Source organism: Orcinus orca, chromosome 14, assembly GCF_937001465.1.
Source record: "Orcinus orca chromosome 14, mOrcOrc1.1, whole genome shotgun sequence".
In the NCBI taxonomy this organism is placed as follows: Eukaryota; Metazoa; Chordata; class Mammalia; order Artiodactyla; family Delphinidae; genus Orcinus; species Orcinus orca.
In genome coordinates, this window is record NC_064572.1 from 81,408,422 (window position 1) to 81,419,960 (window position 11,539).

Below are 11,539 nucleotides of genomic sequence, written 5' to 3' on the forward strand. Positions count from 1 at the left end.
GCAAAAAAAAAAAAAAAATCCATCCATCTATCTACCTATCTATCTATATCTATCTATATCCCCTTTATGGCACGTCTAAAACTTTCTAAAAATTGTTTAAGGTCCTTTTTTTCCCAGCAAAATACTAGGTAGACAGGAACAAAACTCCGGCAAGAACTTGTACTCAGGGACCTGCCAGGCAGAGAACTAGATTGGACCATGTAATGACATAAACTCATAACCTTTTCGTTTTTGCTTAATTTCAGTATGGAAACTCCGGAGGCCCATTAGTAAACCTGGTAAGGCCTTTAAAAAATCTATGTACATGTCTTTTTCTTCCTTTTGGTTTCTTTTCACACATGAACTTGCCAAAGCGCATTATCTAATTCTTTTAAAGTGAAATCTGTGACTGTACTATACCTCGCAAATTACTCTTCTTATCTTTTCTGCAAAGAGTAAGGCATGATGGAGTTTGGATTGGAACTGCTATGCCAGCAGACATGCTTATGTTTCAAAGTTACAAGTAAAGGCATTGGAATTCAGGTCCAGTCCAGGAGTGGTTAAAGGAGTGGGTCTTTATTTTGAAGGTGTCAGCAGTTCTGGCCTGTCCCTACGCTGCCTAAGGAGCTGCGTGGCTCATCCACAGGGTTTGTCTTGGCCAGGGGCCCTCCTCTAAGACCAGGCTGGAACGAGGAGTTACCCCGCTCACAAAGATGTCACCTAAGTTTATATTTTATTTAAGCAAAAAAGGGAAGCCTTAGAATCGGACAGTCAGAGCCAGGGTGCAGCTCAGGGTCACCCATCCCAACTCTCATTTACAGGTGATGAAATCGAGGCCTTGTTTAGCAAAGCGCAGGATGGCAGTGCCTTCTCGAGGTCCCTCTGAGTCGCGGACTGAATTCTCAGCGCTACGGGAAATGTGCAAGGAGTGACTTAAACTCTCCTGGCAGTTTTCCGTTCTAAGTCCGAGTTGAACGACCCCTTAACAATAGTGTTCAGAATAATGGTTGGATGGTGTGAGGCAAGACTGTTATACCAGGATTGTTTCCTGTGGTGTGGCGTTCACTGAACTGTGACTTTATCTTGAATTGAAGCACACCCTGTAGACTGGCTTCCTCCATGATTTAAAGCTAGTCTTTGACAAGCAGAGGCAGTGAGATGCGATTGTGAGCCCTCTGCCTCCCCAAAGTGCCCCGGAGTCAGCTCGGAAGTGAGGCTTTGTTTTCCTGATGATGAAGTCCTTCCGCCCTAAGCGCTAAGGTTGTTTCTCCCTGACGCCAGCAGAGAAATCTTTTTTTTTTTTAAATAAATTTATTTATTATTTATTTTTGGCTGTGTCGGGTCTTCGTTGCTGCACACTGGCTTTCTCTAGTTGTGGCGAGTGGGGGCTACTCTTCGTTGCAGTGTCCAGCTTCTCATTGCTGTGGCTTCTCTTGCTGCGGAGCACGGGCTCTAGGCACTCGGGCTTCAGTAGTTGTGGCACGCGGGCTCAGTAGTTGTGGCACTCGGGCTCAGTAGTTGTGGCTCGAGGGCTCTAGAGCTCAGGCTCAGTAGTTGTGGCGCACGGGCTTAGTTGCTCCGCAGCATGCGGGATCTTCCCAGACTAGGGCTCGAACCCGTGTCCTCTGCATTGGTAGGCGGATTCTTAACCACTGCACCACCAAGGAAGTCCCAGCAGAGGAATCTTAAGATCACTGGAAATGGGGGAAACAGGAAGGTGTGGACAGCCATCTAAAGGACTCTGGGGCTTTTGGAAGCATATTCCATGCCAAAGGAGCAAATGTGCATTTTGAAACTGTCTGTTGTGTCTGTTGCTGTGCTTTCGGCGTGGTGATCACTCAGTTCTGAGTCGAGTGGGTGTCGATTCTTCCGTTGCTGAGATTGGCTTACGCTGCCCAAGTCGGGCCTCTCCCTCTACGACCCAGGAGCGCCCTCCCTCCAGCTCCCCCCACCTCACACATTTCTCTGAAGAAGCTCCAAGCCTCCTTTCTTGCAAATTCTCCACTTTCTATCCGTGCATATCTTCAGGTGACCCTTCATGGATTCAGTAAGCTGTTTCCATCTTGCTTTTCAGGATGGTGAAGTGATTGGAATTAACACACTGAAAGTGACAGCTGGTATCTCCTTTGCAATTCCATCTGATAAGATTAAAAAGTTCCTAACGGAATCCCACGACCGACAAGCCAAAGGTAGAGCACGTGCCCCGCGGGGACTTGGGTCGGGGAAAATGACGCCCTGAAGGTCAGAAGGGAAAGGAACACACACTATTAAGCCCGTGGTATTAGGTCATAGGTGTTGGACTATTTTCAACCTATGATCATGAATGTGTCATATGGTTCAATCTGGCATGTACCGGGCATGATCCTGGGTGATTTCTGTACATCATTTCACTTCATTATTCATTATGTCATTTAATTCCTTTGCGTGAGCAGGTGGGAATTATTAGTCCCATCTTATGGATGAGAAAACTGAGATTCATGGAGCTCATTCCTTCCACAAATGTTTATTGAACCTTCTGCTCGAGTCAGGCTGGGGGTTTGAGGCTCAACAAGGTCCCTTGCAGGTGTGATGTTTACCTTCTACCTGGGGAAGAGAGGAGGCAGGTAGGACCCCAGTCAGGATTTGAACCACAAGCCGAGCGCATCCCGCTATGGTCCTGACTCTACACAGCAAACTGGGGGATTGGACCCCATGGCTCGTGGTGTACCCGGCACAGCCGCCAACTGGGCTGACCTTCTGTTGTCCTTTCCAGGCAAAGCCATCACCAAGAAGAAGTATATTGGCATCCGAATGATGTCACTGACATCCAGGTGGGTAACAGAATGTCTGTGTCTGTCTGTGTCTTAAATTTAAAACAAACCTGAACTTCAGAAGACTCTCACTGGCACCCCTAAAAGGGAAACCTTACTTTGCTTCAAGACAGCTCAGTTTCTGGTTACAGTTAAGTAACATTAGGAAAGAGAGGAGGACCGTCAGCCTTGGCCTCTTGTTTTATCCTTCATGTTTGTTTCTGGGTTCTGAGCAGGCCCTTCCTTCTGGAAGATTCCATTCTTCTTGGAAGGCAGGCCTGAAGAGCCGGGGTGTTCGTCACTCCCCCATGCCTTCCTTTCACCGCTTGCTCTGTTGAAACTCACATTCCAGGAGTGCCCCGAACACCTCCCTCAGCCCCAGAGCGCCCTGCCTTTCCTCAGCTCTGCCGCCTGTGGGCTGAGCCTCCTGGAAACACCTCCCTCAGCCCCAGAGCACCCTGCCTTTCCTCAGCTCTGCCGCCTGTGGCCTGAGGCTCCTGGAAACACCTCCCTCAGCCCCAGAGCGCCCTGCCTTTCCTCAGCTCTGCCGCCTGTGGCCTGAGGCTCCTGGAATGCCCGTCAGGCCCAGCATGACTGATGGGCTTGTTTTTCCCGAGCTGGTGGAAGTTGTGGTATGTGGCTGCCAGACTCACAACGTCCTGGTATTTTAACCTTGATGAAAACATCTGGTGTAATCGTAGGAGTCCTGGTACCTAAGGGCTCGCTTGAAACTCTTGTAGGTAAAGTTGGCAAGGAGCAGAACATATTGATATAAATATTAATGGATTAATTATTGTAGTTAATTAGCTATTAATTGTGAACACACGACTGTAGTTTAGACACATGTAATAAATGGTGGTACCTTTCTCAGCTGGCTTGCCAAGACTGAAACGTGCATCAGGTCTTGTTTGGGAACTCTGAGAGATGAAGGCGTAAGGAAGGAATACGGGCCCTGGGGTCCAGCTTCCTGGGTTCTTGTCCCAGTTCTACTGTTTCCTGGCTTGTGACCTTGGGATGACTTGACCCCTGAGTGCCTCGATTTCCTCCTCTCCGGAATGAGGATAACTGCAGGCGTGTTGGTATGTGGTGAGGACTGAGTGATTTCATGTGTATCAAAGCTTGGATGAATGGGTGGTGGCAGTGGTCACTAGCCACGGCGACCCCGCCCACTATTTATCACGTGCTCAGCACTGGGCCAGGTGCTGGACCTAGATGGTCTCATTGGGTCCTCACAACAACCCCATGTCGTTATCCCTGTTTTACAGGTGAGAAAACTAAGGCACAGAGAGGTTAAGCAACCGCCCAAGATCACACAGTCAGGAAGCGGCAGAGCTGGGGCTCCAAAGCAGGCCCACCACTATATTGTACTGACTCCTCAAGTGGTAGCTACTATCAATTAATAATGATGATGATAAAACACTTCCCTTGCTGTTATCCAGTAACTCTAGGAAATAGGCAATTTGAAGCAGAATCAAAATCCCTGGAGGAATTTTACGTTAGGATCAGGGAAGGAGGAGAAGCTGGGCAGGAGCCCCGTTGTTACCTAACAGTAATACAGGTATGTTTGTCCTGAGCAGCAAAGCCAAGGAGCTGAAGGATCGCCACCAAGACTTCCCAGATGTGCTTTCAGGAGCGTATATCATCGAAGTCATTCCTGATACCCCCGCAGAAGCGTGAGTGAGAATTATTTTCCCTTTTCCTAATATCCTTGTGTTTCCTGAAGGTAGGGGGCAGGGGGCTGTTCTTTTCGTATCAGCTCAGGTGATTGTGAGAATCCTTGACAAACTTGTCGGACGTCCCTGGTCGACTCTGCCAGTCAGGACTTCCAACCTGGTTCAGCTCAGGACTCGTCAGCAAAAGGTTGCTTCCTATCTTCAAAAGTCCTCTTGAGGAGGGGTATCAGATGGAAAGAGTGATGTCGGACTTGTTATGAGTCTCCAGAACAGGCCTGGCTGGGGAAAGAGGCTTGAAGGAGCAATGTCCCGGAGACCTCGAGCAGTGGTCCTGTCCTAGGCTGCTGGATGCGTCTCCTCCTGAAGCCTTCGCTAATGATGTCTGTTATCAATCAGGCCGTACTTATCCACACCTCTAGAAAAATAACCCAGGGGACGTCAAAATAACATGAAAAGAAGTAGGTCAACTAACAATCAGGGTCTGTTACCTGTATCGACGAAATATCCAGAGAGAGGTGCTAGAGCAGGGAGGGGCCAGCACACTGTTTCCTGGGAACCAGCTCTGGAAGAATAGATTTTGCATTTTTAAGTGGTTGAAAAAATTTAAATGAGAACAGTATTTTAGGACACATGAAAGTGATGTGAAATTCAAATTCCAGTGTTATGTAAATGAAGTTTTACTGGGTCACGGCCATGCCCAATAGATTATATATTGTCTGTGGTGGCTTTTGGACTACCACGGCGGGGTTGAGTTGTTGTGATGGAGACCATCTGGCCTGCAAAGCCTAAAATATTTCCTATCTGGCCATGTACAGAAAACGTTCGCTGACTCCTGTGCTAGACCATTAAGAACCATAACCGCTTATTGGACACTGTCATATAGAAGAGCTACAGTCCCAGCAACAGCACAAAGCAGGTGTCTCACAGTAGAGCCGTCAACCCATCCCCGTAGGAGCTGCTCTCTGAGTTGTAACACCCATTACAAGCAAGTTGGCCACGGTCCTGGTACATGGTAGATGGTACATCCTCATCTCCTTTGGAGTCCATCTATGATAAGATCATACAAGTGCTGGTAGGCATTTCTACAATGGACATGATTGATGATGTGGCCTAAAAACCTCAAAAGGAAATAATGCAACCCATGGGTAGTTTAAGCCAGTCTCGCATAAGTTAACTATTACCCCACCCTGTTTGCTCTGGGCTTTTAGGTCCTAAACTGTGCCTCTGTTGAGGTACAGTTGATCACCTTTCGCGGCAGTTAGACCAGGAGGAATGGAAACATTACAATCGCATTTCCCTTTGTGTTGCAGTGGTGGGCTCAAGGAAAATGATGTCATCATTAGCATCAATGGACAGTCCGTGGTCTCCGCCAACGACGTCAGCGACGTCATTAAGAAGGAAAGCACCCTGAACATGGTTGTCCGCAGGGGCAATGAAGACATTATGATCACCGTGATTCCCGAAGAAATTGACCCGTAGGCAGAGGCATGAGCTGGACTTCATGTTTCCCTTAAAGACTCTCCAGTGGACGATGCATGATGCCTCTGGGCTGGTGGCACTGGATGCCCGAGACTTTTGTCCGCCATGTTGCTTGTTCAGCAGAGACACTGGCCAGCAGAATCCTTCTTGATAGGTCATAGGCAAAGCCAGTGTAACGTTGTAAACCCGCAGGCAGAAGCTCGCCCTTCTGTATCGTATGTACGCAGCGTGCTTTTTCTTGCCAGCTTGGACTGCTCCTGCTTGGACAGTCGACGTTTGTCTCCTTCTTTAACCGAGTCATCATCTTAGTCTAGCTAAGCCTGTTGCTATAACGTGTAGGTAAGAGGAAGGTCCCACGGGAGCCAGGATGGTACCAGGCGTGCTTATGCTTTCCTCCTAGTCAGCATCCAGAGGAGGGAGTTGCCGAGACCACGGGAGGGTGAACGCTGGCTTCCAAAATGGCCAAAGTTGCCTCTTTTAGGAACCTCTTCAGAACTGGGAGCACAGTGACTTGGAGTTTGAGCTATTAAAATACTTCTTCATACTTTGCTTTCTGGCGTCCTTCTTTGCTGGGAACGGCTGGTTGGAGTCTCTTTGAATTGATTATAATGTCAACGGCCTGCTCGTTGCACCACGTTTTCCCTGCTGGTTGAGCTTGAGGTCGCACCAGTTATTTCAGAATCATCCCGGGGGTTTACCGGTGCTGTGAACACTGTGCCTGGCCACCCTGGCTTCATGAAAGCGGCCTGAGGTCAGTTGCCCTTGAACCTGGAGCTTTTCAAACTAAAGAGAGGCTGTTAACTCCACACACCGTGCAGTAAGTCAGCAAAGATTTTCTGGACCTCTGCTGTGTGCCAGGCAAGGCACAGGGCCAAGGGTAGAGGGGTGAATGCAGAGCGGGACCCCAGAGCTTCCGTTGAGGATCTAGGTCTCTTTCTGAAAGGGAGACGGTTCAGGAGACCAGGATGCGACCCAAGAACAGTCCTGAGTCTTCAGAAGGCGCAGGTTGAAGCTGGTTCCAGCTGCCTGGGGCTCTGAAATAGATCTTAAACCTTGTGGGGCTCCCCTCGATGTGTCCTTGAACAGACGCGGCCTTAAGGGGCTGTGGGCACTTTTAGCTCCGTGAAAGCTTCCAGGAGTTTGGGAAGTTGGACCCATGAATATGGCGGCCAGACTTTAGCTTGGAACTTTGCACAGGCCTGAGTGCCTGCGGGGAAGCGCCCACCACAGAGGACCCTGCTTACGCCCAGAGCAGAGCCTAAAGGCTTTCTAAGTGTCAGCAGTCCAGAGGGGGGCCTCGGACAGGAGGGAGGTTCAGTTCTGTAGACAGAGCTTAATCCTTCCTCGCCCACGAGATCTCTAGGAGCAATTCGTAACTGGAGAGGCTGTGGGAGGTGAAAGGCGGCAGCGGGATGGAGGCGCAGCAAAGCCAAGCCCTCGTCAGTACTGACGCTCGGCAGGCGAGCAGCCTGTGCTCTGTTGAGCGCAGTGCGTCCCTCTGCTCTCTGCTTAGATGACCTTGTAGAGTCAGGAAGGAGCCCGTAAACGCTTTCCATCCTGGCATGGGTTTTGCGTTCCCCTGCCTCCTCATTAAAGGTGGTGACTCAGAGGATGGCCTGTGGCTTCAGGGGTTCATCCTCAGCTGTTTTGCCCGTGGGCCTGCTCCTCTGGTGGTCCCCGGGGCCGAGGTGCTGCCACAGGTGGGGAGGACGTGCTGGGTGGCATTGAGGTCAGAGCCCGCCCGGCCCCCAGCCCATCTATCTTCGGCCTGTCGTCCACTCGGGAGATCACAGAGGGTTCCTCTGGAAGGAATCGGCCTGGCGACCGATGGGCCTGAATTGTCTGTAAACACTCAGCAATATCTCCCAAAGATCCACAGGGCTCTGGGTGGGGTTGGAGTTTTGCCTGCATATGTTTGGTCTGTAGGCCTACATACAAGGCTGCAGAAAGGGCCGCTTGGTACGCTGTAGGCACGTGATGTGTTTGGTCACAAGGCTGCACTGGCCTGTGGGGCCCTGTGTCCTGTGGGAGCTGCTCATCCTAGCACCCCTTACTCATCCTTTCAGCTTTCACAAGACTTCTCAGAACAGATATTTCTTTTTCATCCTTTGGGCTCTGATGGAGGTTTTTGCAGCCCAAATTAGCCTTAAAACCTGGGAGGCAGAGCTGAATTGAAAGCATGGCTTTCGAAGTTAGATGGACTTGGGTTCACTCTACTGTCTACATTGTACTGGCTGTGTGACATTTGAAGAGTTACCTAACCTCTCTGTGCCTGTTTCCCATCTGTAAGATGGGGATAATAATAATACTTCCTATGGCTGTTGTGGGGATTAAATGAAGTAATACATGGCACACAGTAAGCACTCAATAAATACTAGCGACATATATGTTAACTGTCTTTGAGCCTCAGTTTCCCCCTGTGTAAAATGTGGAACAATAATAATGTCCCCCTTGTACTGGAGCTGTGAGGGTTAACCATGATGGCACGTGCCGCTAGGTCAACACAGCTGCTAGTGTTTTTGTTGGTATCAGCCTGCCACTGTGCTGGTCTTTAATGACACTCACAGTAGCAGACGTCTGTTGGATGCTTGCTGTGTAACAGTCACCATGCTGAGCATCTTACATTTATTAGCTAGTAGTTCAATCCTCAGATCAGCCCTGAGGTGGATGCCACATTTATCCCCTTTGACAGGTAAAGAAATGGCTCTTCAGAAATTAGGCATCTTGACCAAGCCACAGAGCTAATAAGCGGGTGCTGTGATTTAAGCCCAGGAGGTCTGAGTTCATGGCTTTTGTACGGTGCCACCCGGCCCGTCTTTACCTTCTTAGGACCAAGGCTTCTGGTCCTTTCATCTCTGTGTAGTCTAGGTCCATCACCACTTCTAGAAGGTGGTCGTGGGGACGTGCGGACTCAGCCCCCTGCTGGGTTGGTGACTCATCCTGGCCCTTTCAGGTCTCTCAACAGCCCCATTGGCTGGTAGGTCAGCAGCTGCCGCTCTTCTCTGTCTCCTGCAAAGCTTCCTCCGCTCACCCACACATCTTCCCATCTCGGCCCCCCGGCTCCAGTCCTCTGCTTCCAGCTTTTGCGAAACGTCAAGCGACGCTGCCAATCACGGGGGCTGGATTTCGCCAGCACATTTGCGTCACTTGCCGGTCCCCATCCAGCCCTGCAGGATGCTTTACGAGATGCTCTGGCCAGGAGAGGCGCTGAGTGCAAGAGTTCCTTTGCTGTGCTTTCCGGGCCCAGCTGAGTGGGTGTCATGCCAGCAGCTCTGTACAGAGTCACTCTCTTTTCTATGTGAAAATTTGGAAGAATGCCCATGTCTGGTGGACAGGGTGAAGGGCAGCATGTGTTTACAAGAACTCGCTCAGTGCTTGTCTCCACCTGGTTAATGCTTTAGACAGGCCCGAGCCTCCGATGGTGGTGCTTTGATTGGCCGGCGAGGGTGCTGGGCCCATTTTGGTAAATGCCACTCAAGTCAGGGCCGGGCTCGCTGAGGTTGTGTGGAAGGGGGCCCGTGTCTGGGCGAGTGGGCCGGTGCGGGTTCCAGGTTATGACGAAAGCTGCCTTCTCCTCTGAAGGTGGTTATGGGTAGGTCAGGGGTATGGCAGCACCAGGGTGGCTTAGTGCCACGATGGCAAATAGGTTTCTACTGGGTCCTCCGGGCTGAGCTGGTTGTAAGACTCAGCACAAAGGTGTTTTAAAACAAAGGTGTTTAAAAGCCATGTTCACATGCCACGGCCCACCTCTCCTGCAGGGACCCCACATGGTTCTAAAGAACTGTCACCAGAATTGGCCTATGGGATGTGACTGTTGGCCACCTGGATATGAGCGGACCATCAGGATACTCACTGAAAAGCCACCGCTGTCTTGAAACAAGTATTGTTGGTGACATTTCTGAGCATGTGTCCCCCCGCACCCCCAGGATGCACTGAGCCACAGCTCACAGGAAGGAGTCGGTCTGCCAAGCACAAGGCCCGTTCCTGGAATCAAACAGTGCCCACGTGTTGGAAGCCCACATCAGAAGGGCCATGGTCTTTGCAGGGGACCTTGGGCCTAGCTACCTGGGCCTCCAAACCCATCTGTGTCCTGCTTCTGGGGCCCAGCTGGGCTGACTCGCTGCTGTCCACGCTGGCTCCCACCCGGAGCCAATGGTCCTCTGGTGTTTCCATCAAAATATGGGTGGAGGGGCTTCCCTGGTGACGCAGTGGTTGAGAGTCCGCCTGCCGATGCAGGGGACGCGGGTTCGTGCCCCGGTCCGGGAAGATCCCACATGCCGCGGAGCGGCTGGGCCCGTGAGCCATGGCCGCTGAGCCTGCGCGTCCGGAGCCTGTGCTCCGCAATGGGAGAGGCCACAGCAGTGAGAGGCCCGCGTACACGCAAAAAAAAAAAAAAAAAAAAAAATATGGGCGGAGCATGTGAAGAGCAGAAGCCTTCCTGCCGTTAGGCAGCTGTTTTATTTAGAACTTTAAAAGCTGCCTCCGTGTGGTGCCTGCCAAGAATCAGCAAACATCAAATGAAATAAACCCTAACAAATGCATTATTAGATAAAAAACTAAAAATGAAAACTGGTTCAGATGCTTTATGAAAATAGTATTCTGTTACATGTGTCTCACTGGGTCAGGTAGGCTTTTGTACATGCACTGCCTGATCCTCTTTCACCCCATCTCCTCTTCCTCCTCCACCACCATAGTAGGATCCCCATTTTACTGATGAGGATAGTGAGGCACAGAGCCGTTAAGTAACCAGCCTGAAGTCACACAGCAAGAAGGAAGGTAAACCTGCTTCATTGGAACTCAAGTGCCTGGCTTCAAGCCCTCTCTCTCTTTTTTTTTTTTTTAACATCTTTATTGGAGTATAATTGCTTTACAATGGTGTGTTAGTTTCTGTTTTATAACAAAGTGAATCAGTTATACATATGCATATGTCCCCATATCTCTTCCCTCTTGTGTCTCCCTCCCTCCCACCCTCCCTATCCTACCCCTCTAGGTGGTCACAAAGCACCGAGCTGATCTCCCTCCCATTCTCTAGTAGGTCTGCGTCTTTATTCCCGTCTTGCCCCGAGGTTCTTCATGACCATTTTTTTTTTTTTTTTTTTAGATTCCTTATCTATGTGTTAGCATACGGTATTTGTTTTTCTCTTTCTGGCTTACTTCACTCTGTATGACAGACTCTAGGTCCATCCACCTCACTACAGATAACTCAATTTCGTTTCTGAGTAATATTCCATTGTATATATGTGCCACATCTTCTTTATCCATTCATCTGTCGAAGCAACTTAGGTTGCTTCCATGTCCTGGCTATTGTAAATAGAGCTGCAATGAACATTTTGGTACATGACACTTTTTGAATTATGGTTTTCTCAGGGTATATGCCCAGTAGTGGGATTGCTGGGTCGTATGGTAGTTCTATTTGTAGTTTTTTAAGGAACCTCCATACCGTTCTCCATAGTGGCTGTATCAATTTACATTCCCACCAACAGTGCAGGAGGGTTCCCTTTTCTCCACACCCTCTCCAGCATTTATTGTTTGTAGATTTTTTGATGATGGCCATTCTGACTGGTATGAGGTGATACCTCATTGTAGTTTTGATTTGCATTTCTCTAATGATGTTGAGCA

The 11,539-nt window shown here is 49.7% G+C and overlaps 1 protein-coding gene across 1 annotated transcript in view; it reads left to right on the forward strand.

Annotated features, from left to right (window-relative positions):
* Nucleotides 1-6,464, forward strand: part of HTRA1 (HtrA serine peptidase 1) — a 55,846-nt gene extending 49,382 nt beyond the window's left edge. The window contains exons 5-9 of the mRNA XM_004265746.3: nucleotides 246-278; nucleotides 2,054-2,168; nucleotides 2,732-2,789; nucleotides 4,346-4,441; nucleotides 5,752-6,464. Coding sequence (XP_004265794.2) covers nucleotides 246-278; nucleotides 2,054-2,168; nucleotides 2,732-2,789; nucleotides 4,346-4,441; nucleotides 5,752-5,920 — 471 coding nt within the window. The 3' untranslated portion in view covers nucleotides 5,921-6,464. The remainder of the gene's footprint in view (nucleotides 1-245; nucleotides 279-2,053; nucleotides 2,169-2,731; nucleotides 2,790-4,345; nucleotides 4,442-5,751) is intronic.
* Nucleotides 6,465-11,539: the final 5,075 nt, after the last annotated feature.